Below are 26,862 nucleotides of genomic sequence, written 5' to 3' on the forward strand. Positions count from 1 at the left end.
GCTGATGACACAAAGCTAGGTGGCAGTGTCAGTTGTGAAGAGGATGTGAAGAGGCTTCAAGGGGATCTCGACAGGCTCAGTGAGTGGGCGAGAACATGGCAGATGGAATATAATGTGGATAAATGTGAAGTTATCCACTTTGGTAGAAAAAACAGAAAGGCAGAGTATTTCCTAACTGGTGTGTAAGGGGTCGTTTTAACGAGCTTATGGTGTGCTAAGTCGGTTTTGATTTTCGCACTGCTCGTGAGCGGTTTCGAAGCGCTCCCCCCTCACGGTTCTAGACACTGGGCTTATTGCCAGACAACCTTTGTGTGTTGGCCCAACTCGTGACTCAGAAGACAAATGGTTAGATGAGACAGATTGACTTTTAAATCAAAACGATCTTTATTTTTGGAAGAGAATGTACACAGAGAAAAATGGCAAGAATAAATGCAGACGAAAAATAACGTTTCTCACAGAGGACTAAATTATACACTGAGAAAAATAACTTTAAAGCATATAAACAGTTCTAAAATAGCGATAAGCTAAAAGCGGGGGTGAGGGAAGCGCACGGACACATCGAGGGATAAATCACACTCCTGACTTACAAATACCCTTAACGTTACAAACCCTCCCGTTACTGAATATACCTCAATTATGTCAGTTAGGCAGAGTTGGGCCTTTATGCTCACCAGAATTTCAAAACCCTTCTGGACCTTGGTACTTCTTGTTACGTCTGGAATTTCCGATCTTCCTTATGGGACCGGCTCCTGGACCCTGTTACTTGGTGTCGTCCGGGACCTCCGACCTTCCTTATGGGACCGGCTCCTGGACTCGCTCTCCTGTACAAACTTTGGAAGTCCTCCGAAATCCTCGAGCCGTTTTCTGTTCCGCACAGTCCTCGAACTCCTGATGGTAACTGGACTTGGACTTCACGGTGTGAACCATCTCCGGAGGAGTCTTCCTTACTCTGGTCGAATCTTAGACTGACTTGCTGACGGTTTACCTGAACGGTTATACTCGTTTCTGGCCCTAATAAAAGCAAGCACATTAATTTTAACTGCTCGCAAATCGAACTAATGGGAATCTGATTAGTGTCCCTTCGTTTGTGTGTGCTCAGCAGTTTCTGAGATCGGTTACCGCTTTGCCATAATGGGAATCCGTTTAGTGTCCCTCCGTTTGTGTGTGCTCAGCGGTTTCTGAGATCGGTTACCGCTCTGCCAGCGATTAGCGCACCTCCAGGTGCTAATAGTTTTGTTTACTGCTGTAACCACATTACAATATCAAAAACAGTAAGGTTCTGGATTCTTCTAATCGATGATGACTCAGACTGCTGTTAGGTACTGTGTGTGTGTCCTTTTGAACTGGGCCATGAGAACTGCCAACTCCATTCTGTGTTCTCACAATGTGGCCACTTCAGGGGCCCTACCCGTATACTGTATTTCATGGATTTTTGCGAATCCTACAGTGAAAGATTGGGGAATACAGATGCTCAAAGAGACCTGGGTGTCCTTGTACATGAGTCACTGAAAGTGAATGTGCAGGTGCAGCAAGCCAATAGGAAGGCAAATGGTATGCTGGCCTTCATTACAAGAGGATTTGAATACAGGAGTAAAGAAGTCTTACTCCAATTATATAGGGCCTTGGTGAGACCACACCTGGAGTACTGTGTACAATTTTGGTCTCCTTACCTAAGGAAGGATATACTTGCCATAGAGGGAGTGCAACAAAGGTTCACGAGATTGATTCCTGGGATGGCGGGACTGTCGTATGAGAAGAGATTGAGTAAACTAGGCCTGTATTCTCTTGAATTCAGAAGAATGAGAGGGAATCTCATTGAAGCATACAAAATTATTACAGGGCTTGATGGGGTGGATGCTGGGAGAATGTTTCCCTTGGCTGGGGAGTCTAGAACCAGGGGCCACAGCCTCAGGATAAAGGGTCGGCCATTCAGGCCTGAGATGAGAAGAAATTTCTTCACACAGAGGGTGGCGAATCTTTGGAATTCTCTACCCCAGAGGGTTGTGGAGGCTCAGTCATTGGATATATTCAAAACAGAAGTCGATAGATTTCTGACTGGTAAGGGCATCAAGGGATATGGCGATAGGGGCGTGAATGGAATTGAGGCAGAAGATCAGCCATGATCTTATTGAATGGTGGAGCAGGCTCGAGGGGCCGAATGGCCCACTCCTGCTCCTATTTCTAATGTTCTTAAGAGGAATTTGGTCAAGACGGTCAAAACAGAGATGCACAAATAAGCAAGATTTAATTTTCCTCTTTATAAAACAGGAGTTGGAGGGAGCAACCTTTTTTTCCTCAAAATTGTATTCCTGGGACCCAAGGGATCCAGAATGATCTGCAAGGCTGAACTGGGGGGCTGTCCGTGTTGAGAGCCCGGATTTCGACGCACCTCTGTTTGTGGGACCGACGCTATCATCTGGCTTTCTTCTTGACCTTCACCTTGGTTATGTTCATGGTGTTCCCATGCCCAATCTGAAGCCCTTCGATATTGGAGCTCAGGATGGTGATATTCTCTAAATACAAAGAGAAGAGGACGTCAAAGTGGACGCGATCGCTTTACACAGGCCAGGCCCTGGAGGAGTCAAGGAGCTTTCAATCGCAATGGAAGGGAGAAGGTAAAAGGGCAGGTGTCGCACCTAATAGCTATTTACTTGTACTTCTTGCAATCTAGTATACTGTATTCGCTGCTCACGATGCGGTCTCCTCTACATTGGGGAGACCAAACGCAGATTGGGTGACCGCTTTGCGGAACACCTCCGTTCAGTCCGTAAGGGTGACCCCGAGCTTCCGGTCGCCTGTCACTTTAATTCTCCACTCCCACTCCCACTCCATCCTCGGCCTCCTGCACCGTTCCAATGAAGCTCAACGTGAGCTCGAGGAACAGCATCTCATCTTTCGATTAGACACTTTATAGCCATCCGGACTCAACACTGAGTTCAACAATCTCAGATCATAACCTCTGCTCCCATTTTTTCGGCCGACAGCTGTTGGCAATGGTTCTGCTGTTGCCATTTACGCCTCCTCTAGACCCATCTTTTGTTTCTTTACTTGTCCCGTTACCATCTCTTTTTGCCTCGCACCATCCTTCCTTTAGTCATTTAATCTCTCCTGCCTTCCACCCGAGCACGGACCTTCCCTTTTGTTCTTTCCTCTCCTCCCCCCTTTACCTGCCTCTGTACTTGCTTAAAACCTGTTACATCTCGAACTGTTTCTCTCTCCACTGATGCTGCCTGACCTGCTGAGTATTCCCAGCATTTTTAGTTTTTAAGTCACGTTGGAGCCCCTGACAGAGGAGAGATCCTCAGCCCCCTCTTTCTAGGACTGGATTTGACCCCAGGTTCCAGAGGGTGAAAGGTCACTGCCGTTTGCGGAAGAGAGTTCCAAACTTTTTTTTTAACTCATTCATGGGATCTGGGCGTCGCTGGCAAGGCCAGCATTTATTGCCCATCCCTAGTTGCCCTTGAGATGGGGGCGGTGAGCCACCTTCTTGAACCACTGCAGTCCGTGTGATGCAGGTACTCCCTCAGTGCTGTTAGGGAGGGAGTTCCAGGATTTTGACCCAGCGACGATGAAGGATCGGCGATCTATTTCCAAGTCAGGATGGTGTGTGACTTGGAGGGGAACTTGGAGGTGGTGGTGTTGGGAGGTGCTGCCGAAGAAGCCTTGGCGAGTTGCTGCAATACATCTTGTAGATGGTAGACACTGCAGCCACGGTGCGCCGGTGGTGGAGGGAGTGAATGTTTAAGGTGGTAGAGGGGGTGCAAATCAAGCGGGCTGCTTTGTCCTGGATGGTGTCGAGCTTCGAGTGTTGTTGGAGCTGCACTCATCAAGGCAAGTGGAGAGTATTCCATCACACTCCTGACTTGTGCCTTGTAGATGGTGGAAAGGCTTTGGGGAGTCAGGAGGTGAGACACTCGCCACAGAATACCCAGCCTCTGACCTGCTCTTGTTGCCACAGTATTTATGTGGCTGGTCCAGTTAAGTTTCTGGTCAATGGTGACCCCCCAGGATGTTGATGGTGGGGGATTCGGCGATGGTAATGCCACTTCTACCGTGTCGAAGTGTTTCCTAACTTCACTCCTGAAAAGTCTGGCTCTAATTTTTAGACTGTCTCCCCTAGTCCTAGACTCCCCAACCAGCGGAAGTCGTTTCTCTCTCTCTACCCTATCCATTCAAATTAAAAATTGAAAACTTCGAGCAAATCACCCATGAACCATCTAACTTCCCGAGAACACAACTCTAGTTTGTGTAACTTGTACTAAAAGAGCATTCGTGATTCGTCCCGCGCCCCCGCTTTGTGTCCGTAACCCTCTCAGCTCCTCATCCTCAAGTACCTGTCCAACTCCCTTTGAATCAGCTCCTACTGTCGGAATTGCCAAATTCCTATCTAAGAACTGAGGTCGACTCAGGCGATCAAACAAACAAGTTTTAATGCAGAACTAACGAGTTTAAACAGTTTGTCGAGATCGATACAGGAGAACCACGAAAACAGGTCTTTGCTGGTCGGAGGCTCCACAAGGACTGCCAGGGCGGTCCCGTGGATGGCGTTATGACGTCATCACATTTCTCCCGTGCTTGGGTGGTCACGTGATTAGCGGCATGACGTCATCGCGTTTACCCGCGCTTTGCCGCAGTCTTAAAGGGACCGCGCCCCGTGCATGCAAACAGTATGTACAGACACAGAAATCACTAACAGACTGGTATAGGCTTAGGTTGGAGTCAAACCTCGTTAAAGGGAATTATGTACAGTTGCTCAGAGTCCCTCAGTGGCTCTGCTACACTACCCCCTTTTCAGGGAGAGCATTCCAGAGCTCGACAACTCTCTGAGTGAAAACATTTCTCCTCAGCTCCCCACTAGATCCTTTGGACAATGATTTTGAAACTATGGCCTCTGGTTATTGGCCACTCATCAGAGGGAAGGGTTTTTTCTCTATCTACTCTACCCAAACCTCTCCTCATCTTGAAGGCCTCTATTGGGTCACTAATATGAATGAATAAAGCTGATTCTTACCAAAACCACGTCCTGATGACCTTTGCACTGTCTTCTGAAAGACAAACAAACACAAGTTCAGACTTCCACGGTCGCCCTTTGTCCCTGCTAACCTTTGACCTTTGGCATCTGACCTTTCAGTACAGTTACCTGAGCACATGGCATCTGATTGGTTGGCTTGCACTCCTGGCTGCTACTCAGTGTGGGCTCAGGTGATTTTTCTCTGTCCTGGTTGGTTGCTGGAGGATGAAATGCAGACAGACAGATGTTGCAACAGCTGTTAGAGTGGCTCCAATCACAGCTTCTCATTCACTCCCATTGTACACAATCCCAATGGACTCAAACCCTTCCCATTCACTCCCATTGTACACAATCCCAATGGACTCAACCCCTTCCCATTCACTCCCATTGTACACAATCCCAATGGACCCAACCCCTTCCTATTCACTCCCATTGTACACAATCCCAATGCAATCAGCCCCTTCCCATTCACTCCCACTGTACACAATCCCAATGGACCCAACCCCTTCCCATTCACTCCCATTGTACACAATCCCAATGGACTGAACCGCTTCCCATTCACTCCCATTGTACACAATCCCAATGGACTCAACCCCTTCCCATTCACTCCCATTGTACACAATCCCAATGGACCCAAACCCTTCCTATTCACTCCCATTGTACACAATCCCAATGGACCAAACCCCTTCCCATTCACTCCCATTGTACACAATCCCAATGGACTGAACCGCTTCCCATTCACTCCCATTGTACACAATCCCAATGGACCCAACCCCTTCCCATTCACTCCCATTGTACACAATCCCAATGGACCCAACCCCTTCCCATTCACTCCCATTGTACACAATCCCAATGGACCCAGCCCCTTCCCATTCACTCCCATTGTACACAATCCCAATGGATTCAACCCCTTCCCATTCACTGCCATTGTACACAATCCCAATGGACCCAACCCCTTCCCATTCATTCCCATTGTACACAATCCCAATAGACCCAACCCCTTCCCATTCACTCCCACTGTACACAACCCCAATGGACCCAACCCCTTCCCATTCACTCCCATTGTACACAATCCCAATGGACCCAACCCCTTCCCATTCACTCCCATTGTACACAATCCCAATGGACCCAACCCCTTCCTGTTTATGCCTGTAGTCTGAAACGGGGCTACAGGCAGAACCTGGACTACAGGCAGAACCGGGACTACAGGCAGAAACGGGGACTACGGGTGGAAACAGGGCTACAGCCAGCAACATGGCTACAGGCTGAAATGGTGCTACAGGCTGAAACAGGGTTACAGGCGGAAATGTGGCTACAGGCTGAAACGGGGCTACAGGCTGAAATGGGGCTACAAGCTGAAATGGGGCTACAAGCTGAAATGGGGCTACAGGCTGAAACGGGGCTACAGGCGGAAATAGGGCTACAGGTGGAAACGGGGCTCCAGGCGGAAACATGGCTACAGGCTGAAATGGGGCTACAGGTGGAAATAGGGCTACAGGTGGAAACGGGGCTCCAGGCGGAAACATGGCTACAGGCTGAAATGGGGCTACAGGTGGAAATAGGGCTACAGGTGGAAACGGGGCTCCAGGCGGAAACATGGCTAGAGGCGGAAACAGGGCTACAGGCTGAAATGGGGCTACAGGCGGAAATAGGGCTACAGGTGGAAATGGGGCTCCAGGCAGAAACATGGCTACAGGCGGAAACAGGGGTACAGGCTGAAATGGGGCTACAGGCTGAAACGGGGCTACAGGCGGAAATAGGGCTACAGGTGGAAACGGGGCTCCAGGCGGAAACATGGCTACAGGCGGAAACGGGGGTACAGGCTGAAATGGGGCTACAGGCTGAAACGGGGCTACAGGCTGAAACGGGGCTACAGGTGGAAATAGGGCTACAGGTGGAAACAGGGCTCCAGGTGGAAACATGGCTACAGGCTGAAACGGGGCTACCGGCGGAAACAGGGCTACAGGCGGAAACGGTGCTACAGGCGGAAACGGGACCACAGGTGGAGGAGGGGCTACAACCGGAAACGGGACTTCTGGCGATGGAGAGGGGGAGAAGCTCCAAGGAAATTCCCGCAGAACTGCTTGTCAATTACCGAGGTGAGCTAATTAATTATTTATTATTTACAGTAATCAGGAAGGCAAATGGAATGTTGGCCTTTATTGCAAGGGGGATGTAGCATAAAAGCAGGGAAGTCTTGCTACAACTGTACAGGGCGCTGGTGGGACAACACCTGGAGTACTGCGTACAGTTTTGGTCTCCTTATTTAAGGAAGGATATACTTGCATTGAAGGCAGCTCAGAGAAGGTTCACTAGGTTAATTCCAGAGACGAAGGGGTTGTCTTATGAGGAAAGGTTGAGCAGGTTGGGCCTATACTCATTGGAGTTGAGAAGAATGAGAGGTGATCTTATTGAAACATATTCTGAGGGGGCTCGACAGGGTAGATGCTCAGAGGATGTTTCCCCTCATGGGGGAATCTAGAATAGGGGGTACAGTCTCAGGATAAGGGGTCAGCCATTTAAGACGGCGATGAGGAGAAATTTCTTCACTCAGAGGGTGGTGTATCTTTGGAATTCTCTGCCCCAGAGAGCTGTGGAGACTGGATCATTGAACATATTCAAGGCTGAGATAGACAGATTTTTGTACTGCAGAGGAGTCGAGGGTTATGGGGAGCGGGCGGGGAAGTGGAGTTGAGGCCAAGATCAGATCAGCCATGATCTTATTGAATGGCGGAGCAGGCTCGAGGGGCCGAATGGCCGACTCCGGCTCCTATTTCTTATGTTCTTATGTCTATGAGGAATCAGCGTCAAAGTCAGCTCGTTAGCTTCTGAGCAGCTTATTACCTCAGATTCCTTTAAAATTTGCCTGAATATACTGTGCCTTAAAACCCAACAATTAAAGTAACTCTTTCTCTCAATTCTTACTGGGAAAAACATTCAAACATTCCCAGAATGCAACATGTCGACTCCCTCCATCCCGGCCTCGTCCCTGCCCTATCTCTGTGACCTCCTCCAGTCCCACAACCCTCCGAGATCTCTGCACTCCTCCAACTCTGGCCTCCCACCTTCCACCCCTCCGTAAACTTGAACTCATCCAAGACTTGGCTGCCCGTGTCCTAACTCGCACCAAGTCCCGTTCACCTATCACCCCCCGTGCTCGCTGACCTACACTGGCTCTCGGTCCGGCAACGCCTCGAATGAAAAATTCTCATCCTTGTGTTTCAATCCCTCCATGACCTCGCCCCGCCCTATCTCTGTGACCTCTGCCAGCCCCACAACCCCCCGAGGTATCTGCGCTCCTCCAATTCTGGCCTCTTGTGCATCCCCGAGTTTAATCGCTCCACCATTGGCGGCCTTGCCTTCAGCTGCCGAGGCCCTGAGCTCTGGAATTCCCTCCCTAAACCTCTCCAGCCATCTCTCTCCTCCTTTAAGACGTTCCTTAAAACCTACCTATTTGACCAAGCTTTTGGTCACCTCTCCTAATAGCTCCTTATATGGCGCAATGTTAAATTATGCTTGATTACCCGCCTCGGAACATTTTTTATGATGTTAAAGTCCCTATATAAATGCGAGTTGCTGTTATTGTCAAACGCTGTCAACCATTACCTGACATGGCACCACGCAATGCGGGTCCTGATGGCTGGTAGTTGGTCATCTCTTCTAGTGCCTGTTGAGAAAGAAAGTACGGTTTTCATTGATTTTATTCTTTTTTAAGGAAAAGTTTAATTTCCCTTCAGCCGCCGCCCCCCCCACCACCCCCCCCCCACCCCCTATTCTTTCACCCGTGGGGACGTCACCCAAGAGGCCCCCCATCCTCCCCCCGTGAGCCCGGGCAGTGAATGTAGGTAAGGTGCCCGTTCCCTACGACCGAGCTCCACTTCTGAGGGGGTGCCCGGAAGTTGAAGGCCTGGGGACTGGGGCCTAGTCCTGCTCTGCTGGGAGAAGAGATTGGCAGCAGCCCCACCCCCATCCCCTAAAAGAGAGTGATACCCACTTCCATTTTCAATGTGGACATCTGGCCAGGAATCGACTGGAGGTGTTCAGTTGGTTGTTTCCAGTAGGTCGAAAGGCCCCCAGTTGCAGTGGTCATTGACAGGGTGTCAGTCGTGGCTCGGTGGGTCTCACTCTCAGTGGGCCCCTTGAGTCAGAAGGTCGTGGGTTTGAACCCCCCACTCCAGAGACTCAAGGTCCATAATCCAGGGCCGACACTCTCGGTGCCCATACTGAGGAAGCTCCACTGCACTGTCGGAGGTGCCGTCTTTCGGATGAGACGTTAAACCAAGGGACCCCGTCTCCCCTCTCAGGTGGATGTAAAAGATCCCATGGCCGCTATTTGGAAGAAGAGCAGGGGTGGGAGTTCCCCCCGGTGTCCTGGGGCCCAATATTTATCCTCGACCAACATCGCTAAAACAGATGATCTGGTCATTTATCGCATTGCTGTTTGTGGGAGCCTGCTGTGCGCAAATTGGCTGCCCGCATCTCCTACATGACAACAGCGACTACACTTCCAAAAAAAAAAGTACTTCATTGGCTGTGAAGCGCTTTGGGGTGTCCTGAGGTGGTGAAAGGCGCGATATAAATGCAATTATAAAAAACTATTGGGGAGGGGTAGAAAAGGCTCTTTGACTAATGGTCAAGCATCATCCAATCGAGCAATGGAGTCTTTTCACTTTCCGATTGGTGCAGGCCTTTGGTGCCCTGTCAGGGTAGATGCTTTTGGGATGGCCAATGGTGGGGGGGCGGGGGGCAGGGGGGGGGGGGGGTGCTGGAGGTCAGGTGATGAAAGCCTCCAGGAATACATCCAGCCAGGGTTGGCAACCATAAAGTGGGCCCCTTCAGTTGATACCACAGTCCATTCAGGTGAGTCAAGTGTCCATGGTGTCTCCCTCTTCCTCCCCTGCTGCAAGGAATTATGGGTAAAGGGCTGTCTGAATGCAAAATTCCCTGGCCTTTCACTCCACTGTTGAGTTGCCGCGGCAACCATTATTGTTCCCCTTCTCGGACCGCACTAATGGCCGCCTTACGGGTCGCCACGGAGACGGCGCCCTAATCTCTCTTGCCCGTGCAACCAATCTACTCAACGCTGGATTAGTCCCACACCTTCTCCCCTACCCCTGCTATCCCCCCTTCGTCAACCTCCTCCTCTCTGCCGAGTTGGAAGTGAGGGCCTCAGGCACAAGGCCTGTGGAAGGCCTCGTAGTCATGGAGACTCACTGACCCGTGGTCCGTTTCCCACACACAGGCCAGCCGCTGCGGGTGGAGGAGATTCAGGCCCCATGGACTGTTCAGTACGTAACTCCCCTGTTGAGACAAGATCACAGATTAGGAACACAGGAACAGCAGGAGGCCATTTATCCCCTCGAGCCTGCTCCGCATTCAATGTGAACATGGCTGATCTGTGACCTAACTCCACATACCCGCCTTTGGCCCATATCCCCTTAATACCTTTGGTTAATAAAATTCTATCAATCTCAGATTTAAAAATTAACAATTGAGCGAGCTTCAACTGTTGTTTGCGGAAGAGAGTTCCAAACTTCTACCACCCTTTGGGGATGATTTTCTCAATGGAGGCGGGTTGGAGGCGGGTTTCGGTTTGGGTGGCTTCCAAACCCGCCTCCACTGAGAGGTGGGAAAAATTTGCGATTTTCCCCTAATTGGCCAGTTGATTTCAGAGGTGTGGGTTCCCCTGGGCCAATTAGTCTTTTGGGACTGAAACTCTCCTCTGCTGACGTCACTTATCCAGCTTCATTTAAGGGCTGCTTGCTTCCTTGGCCCATTCCACTGGTTTTTGGTCGATGCTGCACCACCTCCAAGCTGTTATCTCCTTGAAGAATGGCCAGCTCCAAGGCAAGGGCCTCCCCGCGGTTCTCGAATGAGGCGCTGGGTATGCTAGTTGAGGGGGTGAGAGCCAGCAGGGAGGTGCTCTCCCCCTCATCTGGGAGGAAGAGGCCTCCCAAAGAAACCAAGGCTGTGTGGGTCCAGCTGGCAAGGGATATAACCTCCAGATCTGTGTGCAGATTGGGTGATTGTTTCTGTTTATTGATGAAATGCCATCCCTGTGGGAATGTATTAAAATGAGGGGATGGCAAACTGTTGGTGTGATGGCATCTGTTATTTCGGCTTAGGCAGCTCCACATTGCGGGCTCTGCGACACTTGCGTGGTCAGGTTGCTGGCCAGAGTGAAAGGAGGCCAGAGAGTCTATCATGTGTTAAGAAGGAGCCAAGCACATGTGCCACAATGGGCAACCTATGCAAATCTGGCCAGGATGAGTGCATTCCTTGCACGACATGCTTCCATGTGCTGCCGCCTTCTGCTCTGTGCAGCATCAGATGGCTGAGCAGGAGGATGGCGCTCCTGCTGCTGTTGCTGCTGAGCTGCCTGGTTCTGGTGAAAGGAAATTTTTAAAAAAATCTGCTGCTGGCAGATACCTCCGTAGGGGAAGCGCTCAGTCCGAGAGGGGAGAGGGTTTTCCGAGGAGGTCCCACAGTTGAGAGATAGAAGCTGCAGCACCTCCGACTTCGGCAGGCCTGCTAAAAGTGCTGAAAGACCTTTGGAACAAAAGTCCTGCCACCTGCAACTGCTCCCTGGTGAAAGCTCCGTTTTAATGGTGGAGCTGCAGCTGTGAGGAGGCCACCCACTTGTCAACCCGCCAGGATCAGCTGACGTGGTTTAGGAGGGCGGTGCAACACGCTGAAAATGTGGTAAAATAACGAAGGTCTGTCAAAATAGCATTATAGAGGGCATTAACTGCTATTTAAGGGTCTTAATTACCTCACCCGACTGATGGAGGTGGGACCGAATCGCACCCATCAAACCCGCCTCCGGCAAAATTGCGTGGAGGCGGGTTCCGAACCCGCCCTCAGTTTTTGCCATTTTGCCAACTGTCCCGCCTCCAAACCCGCCTCCTCACGGCTGAGAAAATTGCCCCCTTAGTGTGCAGAAGTGTTTCCTAATTTCACTCCTGAAAGGTCTGGCTCTAATTTCTAGACTATGCCCCCAGTCCGAGAATCCCCAACCAGCAGAAATAGTTTCTCTCTATCTACCCTATCTGTTCCCCTTAATATCCTGAAAACTTCGATCAAATCACCCCTTAACCTTCTAAATTCCAGGGAATACAACCCTAATTTGTGTAATCTCTCCCCGTAACTTAACCCTTGAAGTCCGGGTATCATTCTGGTAAACCTACGCTGCACTCCCTCCAAGGCCAATATATCCTTCCTAAGGTGTGGTGCCCAGAACTGCTCACAGTACTCCGGGTGTGGTCTGACCAGGGTTTTGTACAGCTGCAGCATAACTTCTACCCCTGCATTGGTGAATGGCTTAGTTCTCAATCAAAGAGCGAGATCTTCATCCCCTCTGTCAGGGGCTGGATTTGAACTGTGTCCCGAAGGTGAAAGGTCAGTGTCTGACCCGCTAGCCCCACCCAGTCTTGTTGGGGAGCGGATTCCCCGTTACCCTCGCTGCAGCAGAGTGCACTGGGCCGGGAGTTGATAGAGGAACAGATGCCGACATCTCACCAATTCTTTCTGAAGCACCATCTCGCAGGCTCGGGTCTCCCACTCCATCTGAGAAACTCCCAATGCTGCTACTGGTGGCTAGGGTACTCTGCAAAAGGACACAGAATCCCCTTTATTCACTGTCCACGCTCCTCAGAGACACAGAATCCCCTTTATCCAGTGTCCACTCTCCTCGGAGACACAGAATTCCCTTTATCCAGTGTCCACACTCCTCGGAGACACAGAATCCCACTTATCCAGAGTCCACACTCCTGCGTGATACAGCAATCCCTTAATCCACTATCTACCTTGGAGCTACAGAATCTCCTATATCCATTGTATAAACTCTCAGTACTTACAAAATCCCCTTTATCCAGTATCTACATTCCCTTGAGTTAGCGGATCCCCTTTATCCAGATTCTATGCCACCTTGAGTTAGCGAGTCCGCTTTATCCAGTATCTATGTCCCCTTGAGTTAGCAAGTCCCCTTTATCCAGTATCTACACTCCTTTGAGTTAGCGAGTCCCCTTTATCCAGTATCTATGCCCCCTTGAGTTAGCAAGTCCCCTTTATCCAGTATCTGTGATGCGCCTCAATAACTTCAAGGCTCAAAGTTAACTGGATAAAACAAGGCTTTTATTAGCAAAGAAAGATGCCTGTGTCTTCACCTAGCTTTCTGCTGTTCTCCTGCAAGACAAGCCTGGGCTTGTCTTAAGTAGGGCCAGGTATGGGCGGAGCCGACACACCCAATGGGGAGAAAGGGGGCGGTGCACTATATACAATACAAGGTAAAACACAGGAGCAGGCAATACAATATATGTAGTTAAATACAGAGTTTGATGAATGACATATTTCATCACATTCACCCCTTCTACAGATTTAGTCTGTCCGGGGGTGTGATAGTCCTCTGTGACCGACGTAACGGTTGCGGTGCCGTGGGTGCCGGCTGGGTGTCCCGGGTGACCTCCTGGGTCTCTGCCAGGGGCGCCACCGGGGTTGTTGAAGGAGTAGGTGGTGGGGGTACCGTTGGCTGGTGTTCTTCCGGGGATGATGAAAGAATAGTGGGTGGAGTGGGTGGGTAATAGTTGTTGTGGTTGTTGTCGTTGTTGCTGTTGTTGTTGTAGTCATTGTCGTTGTTGTTGTTGTTACCGGCTGGGGCGATGTCTTTTATGGACACAGTGTCCTCCCGTCCGTCGGCGTGCCGGACATACGCATATTGTGGGTTGGCATGGAGCAGGTGCACTGGCTCCATGAGAGGGTCCGTCTTGTGGCCCCTCACATGCTTCCGCAAAAGTACCGGACCTGGGGTGGAGAGCCATGACGGTATGGATACGCCTGAGGTGGATTTCCGGGGAAACACAAACATTAGCTCATGAGGCGTGGCATTAGTGGCAGTACACAATAGTGACCGTATTGAGTGGAGCACATCTGGGAGGACTTCCTGCCAGCGGGAGATAGGGAGGCCCTTGGTCCTTAGAGTTAGAGTGACTGCCCTCCATACTGTCCCATTGTCTCGCTCCACCTGACCGTTACCCCGGGGGTTGTAGCTGGTGGTACGGCTCGTGGCAATCCCCTTGGACAGCATGTACTGGCGTAGCTCTTCACTCATGAAGGACGCCCCCCTATCCGTGTGGATATAGCTTGGCATACCAAACAGGCAGAACAGGCTGTTGAGGCATTTAATGACCGTGGCGCTGGTCATGTCTGGGCAGGGGAAGGCAAATGGGAAACGGGAGTATTCGTCCACAATGTTCAGGAAGTAAACATTGCGGGCGACGGACGGGAGGGGGCCCTTGAAATCTAAGCTAAGCCGCTCAAAGGGCCTTGTAGCTTTGATTAGGTGGGCTCTATCAGGGCGGTAGAACCGAGGCTTGCACTCAGCGCAAGTGCGGCAGTTCCTGGTCAGAGACTGATGCGCAATCAATAACTCAAAAGACTGAGATTAAGCGAGTAACTAACAGGCTTTTATTAACAAGAGAATGAAGGTGTGCCTCGAGTGGTCGACCGGTCCAGAATACAGAGGGACTGTGGAGCAGTCACCTTTATACCTGGACTCGTGGGAGGAGTCAGCCGAGACATGTACAAGCATGTACACAGTGGAATACAAACAGTGGTTTACCACATTCACCCCTTGTTTAAAATTGAGTCCGGCGGGGTGAAGTGTATTAAAAGTTAGTGTATTGGAGTCTCTCCGGAGGTCTTGTCTGCCGCTGTGATCGACGTGGCGATGGCAGGGGTAGTGAAGCTTCCGGCGTCGAGTCCCGCGTAGGCTGGGGCACTGGTGTGTAGTCCTCGTAGGTGTCGAGCGGGTCGCGGGGCCCAGGCCTGCCGTCTGCTGGGGCTGGATATCGGATCGTGGGGGGGGGGTGGTAGTGGGTAGTGGGTTACTGCGGCCCCTGAGGGCGCGAGGTCTCGTATGGAGACTGTGTCCTCCCGCCCATCCGGGTACGCAATGTAAGCATACTGGGGGTTGGCGTGGAGGAGGTCGACCCTCTCGACCAGGTGGTCCGTTTTATGGGTCCTCACGTGTCTTCTCAATAGGACCGGCCCTGGGGACGTCAGCCATGGCGGTAGCGATGTCCCCGATGTGGACTTCCTTGGGAAGACAAACATTTTCTCATGAGGGGTGGCGTTAGTGGCAGTGCAGAGCAGTGACCGAATAGAGTGGAGCGCATCGGGGAGCACATCCTGCCAGCGGGAGGTCGGAAGGCCCCTAGACTTTAAGGCTAGCAGGGCGGCCTTCCAAACTGTCGCATTTTCTCTTTCCACCTGTCCGTTCCCCCGGGGGTTGTAACTGGTGGTCCTGCTTGTGGCAATACCCCTAGTTAGCAGGTACTGATGGAGTTCGTCGCTCATAAACGATGAGCCCCGGTCGCTATGGATATAGCTGGGGAAACCGAACAGGGTGAAGAGGTCGTTCAGACATTTAATGACCGTGGCACTGGTCATGTCCAGGCAGGGGATGGCGAACGGGAAACGGGAGTACTCATCAATAATGTTGAGGAAGTACACATTGCGGTCGGAGGAGGGGAGAGGTCCTTTAAAATCAATGCTCAGGCGCTCGAAGGGGCGAGTGGCTTTTATCAGGTGAGCCCTGTCTGGTCTATAAAAATGCGGTTTGCACTCAGCGCAGACTTGGCAGTTCCTGGTCATGGTCCTGACCTCCTCAATGGAGTAAGGCAGGTTGCGGGCCTTGATGAAGTGGAAGAACCTGGTGACCCCCGGGTGGCAGAGGTCATTGTGGAGGGCCCGCAGTCTATCGATCTGCGCGCTGGCGCAGGTGCCACGCGATAGAGCATCCGGGGGTTCATTGAGCTTCCCGGGCCGGTACAAGATCTCGTAATTGTAGGTGGAAAGTTTGATTCTCCACCTCAAGATCTTGCCATTTTTGATTTTGCCCCTCTGCTTGTTGTTAAACATGAAAGCAACTGAACGCTGGTCAGTGAGCAGGGTAAATCGTTTTCCGGCCAGGCAGTGCCTCCAATGACGTACAGCCTCCATAATAGCCTGGGCCTCCTTCTCAACAGCAGAGTGTCTGGTCTCCGGGCCCTGGAGGGTTCGTGAAAAGAAGGCCACGGATCTCCCCGCCTGATTGAGGGTAGCGGCCAGGGCAAAGTTGGACGCGTCGCTTTCCACCTGGAAGGGGATGGATTCGTCCACTGCGTGCATGGTGGCTTTGGCAATGTCTTCCTTGATACGGTGGAAGGCTAAGCGGGCCTCTGCCGTCACGGGAAAAGAGGTGGACTTGATCAGCGGACGGGCCTTGTCCGCATAGTAGGGGACCCACTGGGCGTAATAAGAGAAAAACCCTAGGCACCTCTTCAGGGCCTTGAGGCAGTGGGGCAGTGGGAGTTCCATAAGGGGACGCATCCGGTCGGGGTCGGGACCGATGACTCCGTGTTCCACAACACAGCCAAGGATGGCGAGGCGGTTTGTGCGGAATATGCACTTCTCCTTGTTATACGTCAGGTTGAGGAGTTTGGCGGTGCAGAGGAATTTTTCGAGGTTTGCGTCATGGTCCTGCAAGTCATGGCCGCAGATGGTCACATTGTCCAGATATGGGAAAGTGGCCTGCAACGCATTTTGATCGACCATCCGGTCCATCTCCCTTTGGAAGGTGAAGACCCCGTTGGTGACGCCAAAGGGAACCCTAAGGAAGTGATAGAGGCGGCCGTTTGCCTCAAAGGCAGTATACTGGCGGTCCTCGGGGCGGATAGGGAGCTGGTGGTACGCTGATTTCAGGTCAATGGTCGAGAAGACGCGGTACTGCGCGATCTGGTTGACCATATCAGCTATGCGGGGGAGTGGGTAAGCGTCCAGCAGGGTGTAGCGATTTATTGTCTGGCTGTAGTCGATGACCAGACGCTGCTTCTCGCCGGTCTTAACAACCACAACCTGGGCTCACCAGGGGCTGGTGCTGCCCTCAATAATCCCTTCCTTCAGGAGCCGCTCCACTTCGGTTTTAATGAAAACCCTGTCCCCGGCACTGTATCGCCTGCTCTTTGTGGCGATGGGCTTACAGTCGGGGGTGAGGTTAGCAAACAGTGGCGGGGGGGTGACTCTGAGTGTGGAGAGGTTGCACCTGGTGCGCGGCGGGCAATTTGGAAGCTGCTGGCTGCGGACTGTGAGTGGGGGGAGGGGTCCACCGTACGCCATCGTAACACTTTTAAGGTGGCACTGAAAATCTAACCCCAGTAGAACGGCAGCGCAGAGGTGGGGCAGGACCAGAAGTTTAAAATTATCGTACACAGTCCCGTCTACTACGAGTGTCACCACACAGTAGCCGCCAATGTCCGCCGACTGGGACTCGGAGGCCATAGAAATCCGCTGGTGCGCAGGCAGGACTGGGAGAGAGCAACGCCGCACCTTGTCGGGGTGGATGAAGCTCTCCGTGCTCCCAGAGTCAAAAAGGCAGATTGTTTCGTGACCATTTACCTTAATGTCCATTGTGGACCGGGCCAGCTGGTGCGGTCTCGCTTGGTCCAGCGTAACGGAGGCCAGCGTAGGGGTCGGTGTGTCGCTGCGGGTATCAGATGAGGCGGTGTTGCTGGCCTGCTGCGTCCCGGCTGTCGTCCAAGATGGCGGCGTCCATGATCCCCATGTGGCTGGAGGCGTCCAAAATGGCTGCTGTTCCGGTGGTTCGCACATGGCTGGGGAGGCCCAAGATGGCGGCCCGCACGGCCCACACGCGGCGCTGCTGGGGTTCGGGGTGGCTTGGGCCCTGCAGACGCTGGCGTAGTGTCCCTTCTTCCCGCAGCCCGAGCAGATTGCATTTTTCGCTGGGCAGCGCGCTCTGGGGTGTTTGGCCTGGCCACAGAAGTAGCATTTCTGGCCTTGGGGCACTGCTGTCTGGCCTTGGGACACTGCTGCGGTAGTTGGGCCGTTGCTGGGATGTGGCTGGGGTGGCACGGCGCTATGAGACGGTCCTACCATGTCCCAGGCTGTCGTTCCCCGCGGCGTCCACGGTGCAGAGGAGTAGGCATCCATGCCCCGGTAGGCTGCGTCCAATGATAGTGCGAGTTCAGAGCTCTTGTTGAGGTCGAGGTCACTCTGCTCCAACAGTCGCTGTCGGGTGTAATTGGACCTGTGGCCCGCTACAAAAGCGTCCCGGATAAGTTCCTCTGTGTACACGGCGGCCTTTACATCCTTACAACCACAGGCCTGGCCAAGCACAGACAGTGCCTGAAGGTATTCCTCGGTCGATTCCCCAGGTTGTTGTTTACGACTCCCCAGAAGGTGCCTGGCGTACACTTCGTTCACTGGGCGCGTGTACTGGTCCTTGAGGAGCTTGATAGCATCCGCGTACGAGGTCGCGTCTTGGATGACCGAGTACACTCGGTGGTTCACTTTGGAGGTCAGGACATCCAGTTTGTCCTCGTCCGATTTGACCGTTGCAGCGGAGGCGATCAGGAATTTTTCAAAGCACCTCAGCCAGTGAGTAAACTTAGTGGATGCGTCCGCCTCCCGATGGTCTAAGTCTAGGCATGCTGGTGTGAGGATCTTCTCCATTATAAAATCTTGTTAATAAAATTGATGCGCTATCAATAACTCAAAAGACTGAGGTTAAGCGAGTAACTAACAGGCTTTTATTAACAAGAGAATGAAGGTGTGCCTCGAGTGGTCGACCGGTCCAGAATACAGAGGGACTGTGGAGCAGTCACCTTTATACCTGGACTCGTGGCAGGAGTCAGCCGAGACATGTACAGGCATGTACACAGTGGAATACAAACAGTGGTTTACCACAGAGACCGAACTTCCTCAATCGAGTAGGGTAAGTTGCGGGACTTTATGAAGTGGAACAGCCGTGTGACCCCTGGGTGGCAGAGGTCGTTGTGGAGGGTCTGTAGCCGATCCCCGGTGGCGTTGGCACACATCCCTCGTGAGAGGGCGTCGGGGGATTCGTTAAGGGCCCCCGGCCGGTATATGATGTCGTACTCGAAAGTGGAGAGCTCGATCAGCCACCTAAGAATCTTATCATTTTTAATCTACCCCCTCTGTTTATTATTGAACATAAACGCTACCGACCGCTGGTCGGTAAGTAGGGTGAAGCGTTTGCCGGCTAAGTAGTGCCGCCAGTGGCGCACTGCCTTCACGATGGCTTGGGCCTCCTTTTCCACGGAGGAGTGTCTGATCTCGGGCCCCTGGAGGGTCCTCGAGAAGAAAGCTATGGGCCGCCCCGCCTGGTTGAGGGTGGCCGCCAAGGCAAAGTCAGACGCATCACTTTCCACTTGAAAGGGAGTGTTCTCGTCCACTGCCTGTAGCGTGGCCCGCTCAATATCCTGCTTAATGCTTTTGAAGGCAGCATGGGCCTCAGCAGAGAGCGGGAAAGAGGATGCTTTCAAGAGGGGGTGGGCTTTATCGGAGTAGTTAGGGACCCATTGGGCATAATACGAGAATAACCCCAGGCACCTTTTCAGGGCTTTGGGAGTGTTGGGCAGGGGCAGCTCCCATGGGGGGCGCAATCGGTCGGGGTCTGGTCCGATTTCCCCATTCTCCACCACGCTGCCTAGTATGCAGAGGCGCGTGGTGTTGAAAATGCACTTGTCCTCCTTGTAAGTGAGGTTGAGTTTTTGTGTGGTTTTCAGAAACCTCGCGAGGTTTGAGTCGTGGTCCTGTTGGTTGTGGCCGCAGATGGTGACGTTGTCGAGATAGGGGAAGGTTGCCTGCAAGTGGTGGTCATCGACCATGCGGTCCATCTCCCTCTGAAAGGCCGAGACCCCATTCGTCACCCCAAAGGGGACTCTGAGGAACTGGTAGAGGCGTCCGTTTGCCTCGAAGGCAGTGTACGAACGGCCCTCTGGTCTGATAGGGAGCTGGTGGTACGCTGACTTGAGGTCGATAGTGGAGAACACCCGGTATTGGGCAATTTGGTTCACCATCTCGGATATGCGGGGTAGCGGGTAGGCGTCTAGTTGGGTATAGATGTTGACTGTTTGACTATAGTCAATCACCATCTGCTTCTTCTCGCTACCCCTCACCACCACCACTTGGGCGCGCCACGGGCTGTTGCTGCGTTCAATAATGCGCTCCCTCAGGAGCCTGTCTACCTCGGTCGCGATAAACCGCCTGTCCTCCCAGCTGTACCTCCTGCTTTTGGTCGCTATTGGCCGGCAGTTAGGGGTAAGGTTCGCGAATAGCGAAGGCGGCTTTACCTTCAGGGTAGCCAGACCGCACACTGTGAGGGGCGGCTGGGACCCACCGAAATTGAGCGTGATGCTTTGGTGGTGGCACTGAAAATCCAGGCCCAAGATCACGCTCACACATAAATCCTCCATAATTAACAGTTTAAAATTATTATATACAGTGCCTTTAACGGACAATCGTACCGCGCAGTAACCCGCAATAGTCGATATCTGGGTTTTGTCGGCCATAGAGATCGTGCCCTGAGTAGGGACTATAGTTAGAGAGAGTCGTTGTACCAGACCAGGGTGGATGAAGCTCTCCGTGCTCCCGCTGTCAATTAAACATTTAACCTTGCACCCGTTTACCTCGATGTCCACCATCGATTTGGATAGTGGGTGCGGTCTGGACTGGTCCACTGTGATCGACGCCACTGTAGGGCCCTGATCGGGACAAGATGGTGGGCCACACGAGGCCGGGTAAGATGGCGTCCACGATGTCTGCTTGCGAGATGGCGGACCCCACGAGGTCGGACAAGATGGCGTCCAAGATGGCCGCTCCCACGGCGCGCACGCGGCGGTGGCGGGTTTGCCTGCGGGGTTCCCTCTGCACACCTTCCCAAAGTGCCCCTTCTTACCGCACTTACAGCAGGTGGTGCCTTTCGCCGGGCACAGGTTCCTGGTGTGCTTCGGCTGTCCGCAGAAGTAGCATTTGGGGCCCTGATGCGTCGCGGCGGTTGTAGGGCTTCTGGGGGGAGAGCAGGGCCCCGACGGTGTTGGACTACCGGGCGGGGAAGATGTATTCCAACATGGCGGCGCCCTTGGTGCGTACGAGGCGGCGTGGGCCGCGCGGCCTGAAGAGTAGGAGTCAGAATTCTTCTGAGCCACATCCAGCGATCGCGCTGTGCCCACAGTCTGTGTCAGATCTAGGCCCGTTTTCTCTAGCAGTCTCTGCCGGATGTAATTAGAGCTAAGGCCTGCGATAAAGGCATCCCGAATAAGCTCGTCTGTGTATACCGTGGCTTTCACGTCTTTGCATTTGCAGTCTTTGCCAAGCACTTTTAGAGTGACTAGAAAGTCCTCTAGCGACTCTCCGGGTCGCTGTGTGCAGGTAGCAAACAGATGCCTGGCGTACACCTCGTTGGTAGGCCGCTGATAGTGGGCCTTTAGAATGTTGCAGGCATCCAGATAGGTGGCGGCGTCTTGGATGAGTGGAAAAACCCGGTGGCTTACCCGATTCTGCAGGATCCCGAGTTTCACATCTCCGGTGGCTCTAGAGGCTGTGACGGCTTCGGAGTTGGCCATAAAAAATTCCAAGCACTGGAACCAGTGTCCAAACCGTGCCGATGCATCCGAAGCATGCGGGTCCAAATCCAAGCGTTCCGGTTTCAAAAGTTGATCCATCGTTGAAAGTTTGCTAATAAAATTGATGCGCCTCAATAACTTCAAGGCTCAAAGTTAACTGGATAAAACAAGGCTTTTATTAGCAAAGAAAGATGCCTGTGTTTTCAACTAGCATTCTGCTATTCTCCTGCAAGACAAGCCTGGGCTTGTCTTAAGTAGGGCCAGGTATGGGCGGAGCCGACACACCCAATGGGGAGAAAGGGGGCGGTGCACTATATACAATACAAGGTAAAACACAGGAGCAGGCAATACAATATATGTAGTTAAATACAGAGTCTGATGAATGACATATTTCATCACAATCTGTACTATCTTAAGATAACGAGGCCCCTTTATCCAGTGTCTATGCACTCTTGAGTTAGCAAATCCCCTTTATCCAGTGTCTACACTCTCTTGAGATAGCGAGTATCCTTTATCCAGTGTCTACACTCTCTAGAGGTAGCGAGTCCCCTTTAACCTCCGTCCCCACCTATGGGTGACAGGTGCAACAGTCCCTCATGCTCTCTCACCTCTCTGCACTCACCATTATATTCCCGACCCTGTGAACAGCCTCAGCAACATTTGGCCTGTGAGCTTGAAAGGCTTCATCAGTCCGAACACGGCAATCTGCAAAAATAGGAAAAACAGGAATTCAATCTTCACAAACGTACAGCTGGCAATTCATTTTCAATCCCTTGTGGGTTTTTGGCAGTGGTAAAAATATGATATGCATTCTCCAGGAATTGATTTTCCAGTGGTTCATGTTAGTGGGAGCTTCAGTCTAACCTGTGCTGTACCTGCCCTGGGAGTGTTTGATGGGACAGTGTAGAGGGAGCTTTACTCTGTATCTAACCCGTGCTGTACCTGCCCTGGGAGTGTTTGATGGGACAGTGTAGAGGGAGCTTTACTCTGTATCTAACCCGTGCTGTACCTGCCCTGGGAGTGTTTGATGGGAAACTGTAGAGGGAGCTTTACTCTGTAACTAACCCGTGCTGTACCTGCCCCGGGAGTGTTTGATGGGAAACTGTAGAGGGAGCTTTACTCTGTAACTAACCCGTGCTGTACCTGCCCCGGGAGTGTTTGATGGGACAGTGTAGAGGGAGCTTTACTCTGTATCTAACCCGTGCTGTACCTGCCCTGGGAGTGTTTGATGGGACAGTGTAGAGGGAGCTTTACTCTGTGTCTAACCCGTGCTGTACCTGCCCTGGGAGTGTTTAATGGGACAGTGTAGAGGGAGCTTTACTCTGTATCTAACCTGTGCTGTACCTGCCCTGGGAGTGTTTGATGGGACAGTGTAGAGGGAGCTTTACTCTCTGTCTAACCCGTGCTGTACCTGTCCTGGGAGTGTTTGATGGGACAGTGTAGAGGGAGCTTTACTCTGTATCTAACCCGTGCTGCACCTGCCCTGGGAGTGTTTGATGGGACAGTGTAGAGGGAGCTTTACTCTGTATCTAACCGGTGCTGCACCTGCCCTGGGAGTGTTTGATGGGACAGTGTAGAGGGAGCTTTACTCTGTATCTAACCTGTGCTGTACCTGCCCTGGGAGTGTTTAATGGGAAACTGTAGAGGGAGCTTTACTATGTAACTAACCCGTGCTGTACCTGCCCCGGGAGTGTTTGATGGGACAGTGTAGGGGGAGCTTTACTGTGTGTCTAACACGTGCTGTACCTGCAGGATGCGCCTCAATAACTTCAAGACTCGAAGTTAGCAGAATAAAACAAGGCTTTTATTAGCAAAGAAAAGATGCCGGTGTCTGCACCTAGCTTCACCTAGCGTGCTGCTGTTCTACTGCAAGACAAGCCTGGACTTGTCTTAAGTAGTGCCAGGTATGGGTGGAGCCGACACACAAAGGGGGCGGTGCCCTATACACAATACAAGGTACAAACACCGGAGCAGGCAATACAATATATATAGTTAACTACAAAGTCTGATGAATGGCATATTTCATCACACTGCCCTGGGAGTGTTTGATGGGACAGTGTAGAGGGAGCTTTACTCTGCATCGAACCCGTGCTGTACCTGCCCTGGGAGTGACTGATGGGACAGTGTAGAGGGAGCTTTACTCTGTATCTAACCCGTGCTGTACCTGCCCTGGGAGTGTTTGATGGGACACTGTAGAGGGAGCTTTACTCTGTATCTAACCCGTGCTATACATGTCCTGGGAGTATTTGATGGGACAGTGTAAAGGGAGCTTTACTCTGTATCTAACCCGTGCCATACCTGCCCTGGGAGTGTTTGATGGGGCAGTGTAGAGGGAGCTTTACTCTGTATCTAACCCGTGCTATACATGTCCTGGGAGTATTTGATGGGACAGTGTAGAGGGAGCTTTACTCTGTATCTTACCCATGCTGTACCTGCCCTGGGAGTGTGTGATGGGACAGTGTAGCGGGAGATTTACTCTGTATCTAACCCGTGTTGTACATGCCCTGGGAGTGTTTTATGGGACAGTGTAGAGGGAGCTTTACTCTGTATCTAACCCGTGCTATACCTGCCCTGGGAGTGTTTGATGGGACAGTGTGGGGGCAGCTTTACGCTGTATCTCACCCGTGCTGTACCTGCCCTGGGAGTGTTTGATGGGACAGTGTAGAGGGAGCTTTACTCTGTATCTAACCCGTGCTGTACCTGCCCTGGGAGTGTTTTATGGGACAGTGTAGAGGGAGTTTTACTCTGTATCTAACCCGTGCTGTACCTGCCCCGGGAGCGTATGATGGGACAGTGTAGAGGGAGATTTACGCTGTATCTAACCCGTGCTGTACCTGCCCTGGGTGTGTTTGATGGGAGAGTGTAGAGGGAGCTTTATTCTGTATCTAACCCGTGCTGTACATGCCCTGGGAGTGTTTTATGGGACAGTATAGAGGGAGCTTTACTCTGTATCTAACCCGTGCTATACCTGCCCTGGGAGTGTTTGATGGGACAGTATAGAGGGAGCTTTACTCTGTATCTAACCCATGCTGTACCTGCCCTGGGAGTGTTTGATGGGTCAGTGTAGAGGGAGCTTTACTCTGTATCTAACCGTACTGTACCTGCCCTGGGAGTGTTTGATGGGACACTGTAGAGGGAGCTTTACTCTGTATCTAACCTGTGCTGTACCTGCCCTGGGAGTGTTTGGTATTACACTGTAGAGGGAGCTTTACTCTGTATCTAACCTGTGCTGTACCTGCCCTGGGAGTGTTTGATGGGGCAGTGTAGAGGGAGCTTTACTCTGTATCTAACCTGTGCTGTACCTGCCCTGGGAGTGTTTGATGAGACAGTGTAGAGGGAGCTTTACTCTGTATCTAACCCATGCTGTGCCTGTCCTGGAAGTGTTTGATGGGTCAGTGTAGAGGGAGCTTTACTCTGTATATAATCTGTGCTGCACCTGTCCTGGGAGTGTTTGATGGGACAGTGTAGCGGGAGCTTTACTCTGTATATAATCTGTGCTGTACCTGTCCTGGGAGTGTTTGATGGGACAGTGTAGCGGGAGCTTTACTCTGTATCTAATCCGTGCTGTACCTGCCCTGGGAGTGCTTGATGGTACAGTGTAGAGGGAGCTTTATTCTGTGTCTAACCCGTGCTGTTCCTGCCCTGGGAGTGTTTGATAGGAGAGTGTAGAGGGAGCTTTACTCTGTGCCTAAACCGTGCTATACCTGCCTTGGGAGTGTATGATGGGACAGTGTCGAGGGAGCTTTATTCTGTATCTAACCTTGGGTGTACCTTCCCTGGGAGTGCTGATGGGACAGTGTAGAGGGAGATGTCTCTGTATCTAACCCGGGCTATACCTGCCCTGGGAGTGTTTGATGGGACAGTGTAGAGGGAGCTTTACTCTGTGTCTAACCCGTGCTGTACCTGCCCTGCGAGTTTTTGATGGGAGAGTGTAGAGGGAGTTTTACTCTGTATCTAACCCGTGCTGTACCTGCCCTGGGAGTGTTTTATGGGACAGTGTAGAGGGAGTTTTACTCTGTATCTAACCCGTGCTATATCTGCCCTGGGAGTGTTTGATGGGGCAGTGTAGATGGAGCTTTACTCTGTATCTAACCCGTGCTATACATGTCCTGGGAGTATTTGATGGGAAAGTGTAGAGGGAGCTTTACTCTGTATCTAACCCGTGCTATACATGTCCTGGGAGTATTTGATGGGAAAGTGTAGAGGGAGCTTTACTCTGTATCTAACCTGTGCTGCACCTGCCCTGGGAGTCTTTGATGGGGCAGTGTAGAGGGAGCTTTACTCTGTATCTAACCCGTGCTGTACCTGCCCTGGGAGTGTGTGATAGGACAGTGTAGAGGTAGCTTTACGCTGTATCTCACCCGTGCTCTACCTGGCCTGGGCATGTTTGATGGGACAGTGTAGAGGGAGCTTTACTCTGTATCTAACCCGTGCTGTACCTGCCCTGTGAGTGTTTTATGGGACAGTGTAGCGGGAGCTTTACTCGGTATCTAACCCGTGCTGTACCTGCCCTGGGAGTGTTTGATGGGGCAGTGTAGAAGTAGCTTTACTCAGTATCTAACCCGTGCTTTACCTGCCCTGGGAGTGTTTTATGGGACAGTGCAGAGGGAGTTTTACTCTGTATCTAACCCGTGCTTTACCTGCCCTGGGAGTGTATGATGGGACAGTGTATAGGGCGCTTTACGCTGTATCTAACCCGTGTTGTACCTGCCCTGGGCGTGTTTGATGGGACAGTGTAGACGGAGCTTTACTCTGTATCTAATCCGTGCTGTACCTGCCCTGGGAGTGTTGTATGGGACAGTGTAGAGGGAGCTTTACTCTGCATCTAAACCGTGCTGTACCTGCCCTGGGAGTGTTGTATGGGACAGTGTAGAGGGAGCATTACTCTGTATCTAACCCGTGCTATACCTGCCCTGGGAGTGTTTGATGGTGCAGTGTAGAGGGAGCTTTACTCTGTATCTAACCCGTGCTATACATGTCCTGGGAGTACTTGATGGGACAGTGTAGAGGGAGCTTTACTCTGTATCTAACCCGTGCTGTACCAGCCCTGGGAGTGTTTTATGGGACAGTGTAGAGGGAGCTTTACTCTGTATCTTACCCGTGCTGTACCTGCCCTGGGAGTGTTTGATGGGGCAGTGTAGAGGGAGCTTTACTCTGTATCTAACCCGTGCTGTACCTGCCCTGGGCATGTTTTATGGGACAGTGTAGAGGGAGCTTTACTCTGTATCTAACCCGTGCTATACCTGCCCTGGGAGTGTTTGATGGGACAGTGTGGGGGCAACTTTACGCTGTATCTCACCCGTGCTGTACCTGCCCTGGGCGTGTTTGATGGGACAGTGTAGAGGGAGCTGTACTCTGTATCTAAGCCGTGCTGTACCTGCCCTGGGAGTGTTGTATGGGACAGTGTAGAGGGAGCTTTCCTCTGTATCT

At 52.0% G+C, this 26,862-nt stretch overlaps 1 protein-coding gene across 2 annotated transcripts in view; it reads right to left on the reverse strand.

Moving 5' to 3' along the window:
* Nucleotides 1-360: 360 nt before the first annotated feature.
* LOC147119511 (receptor-interacting serine/threonine-protein kinase 3-like) overlaps nt 361-26,862 on the reverse strand; it is an 86,864-nt gene continuing 60,362 nt past the window's right edge. Inside the window, exons 7-14 of one of the 2 annotated variants that reach the window (XM_085985080.1) lie at nt 22,055-22,137; nt 12,530-12,617; nt 10,230-10,312; nt 8,618-8,678; nt 5,141-5,229; nt 5,012-5,045; nt 2,390-2,513; nt 361-1,011 (exon numbers count right to left, since the gene is read on the reverse strand). In XM_085985080.1, coding sequence (XP_085841206.1) covers nt 2,413-2,513; nt 5,012-5,045; nt 5,141-5,229; nt 8,618-8,678; nt 10,230-10,312; nt 12,530-12,617; nt 22,055-22,137 — 539 coding nt within the window. In that variant the 3' untranslated portion in view covers nt 361-1,011; nt 2,390-2,412. Of the gene's footprint in view, nt 1,012-2,389; nt 2,514-5,011; nt 5,046-5,140; nt 5,230-8,617; nt 8,679-10,229; nt 10,313-12,529; nt 12,618-22,054; nt 22,138-26,862 lie in introns of those variants that run through there. The other variant, XR_015078035.1, reaches the window with a different exon arrangement.

The sequence above is a fragment of the Somniosus microcephalus genome, chromosome 4, assembly GCF_052327205.1.
Source record: "Somniosus microcephalus isolate GS21.2 chromosome 4, FLI_Smic_1.0, whole genome shotgun sequence".
Lineage (NCBI taxonomy): Eukaryota > Metazoa > Chordata > Chondrichthyes > Squaliformes > Somniosidae > Somniosus > Somniosus microcephalus.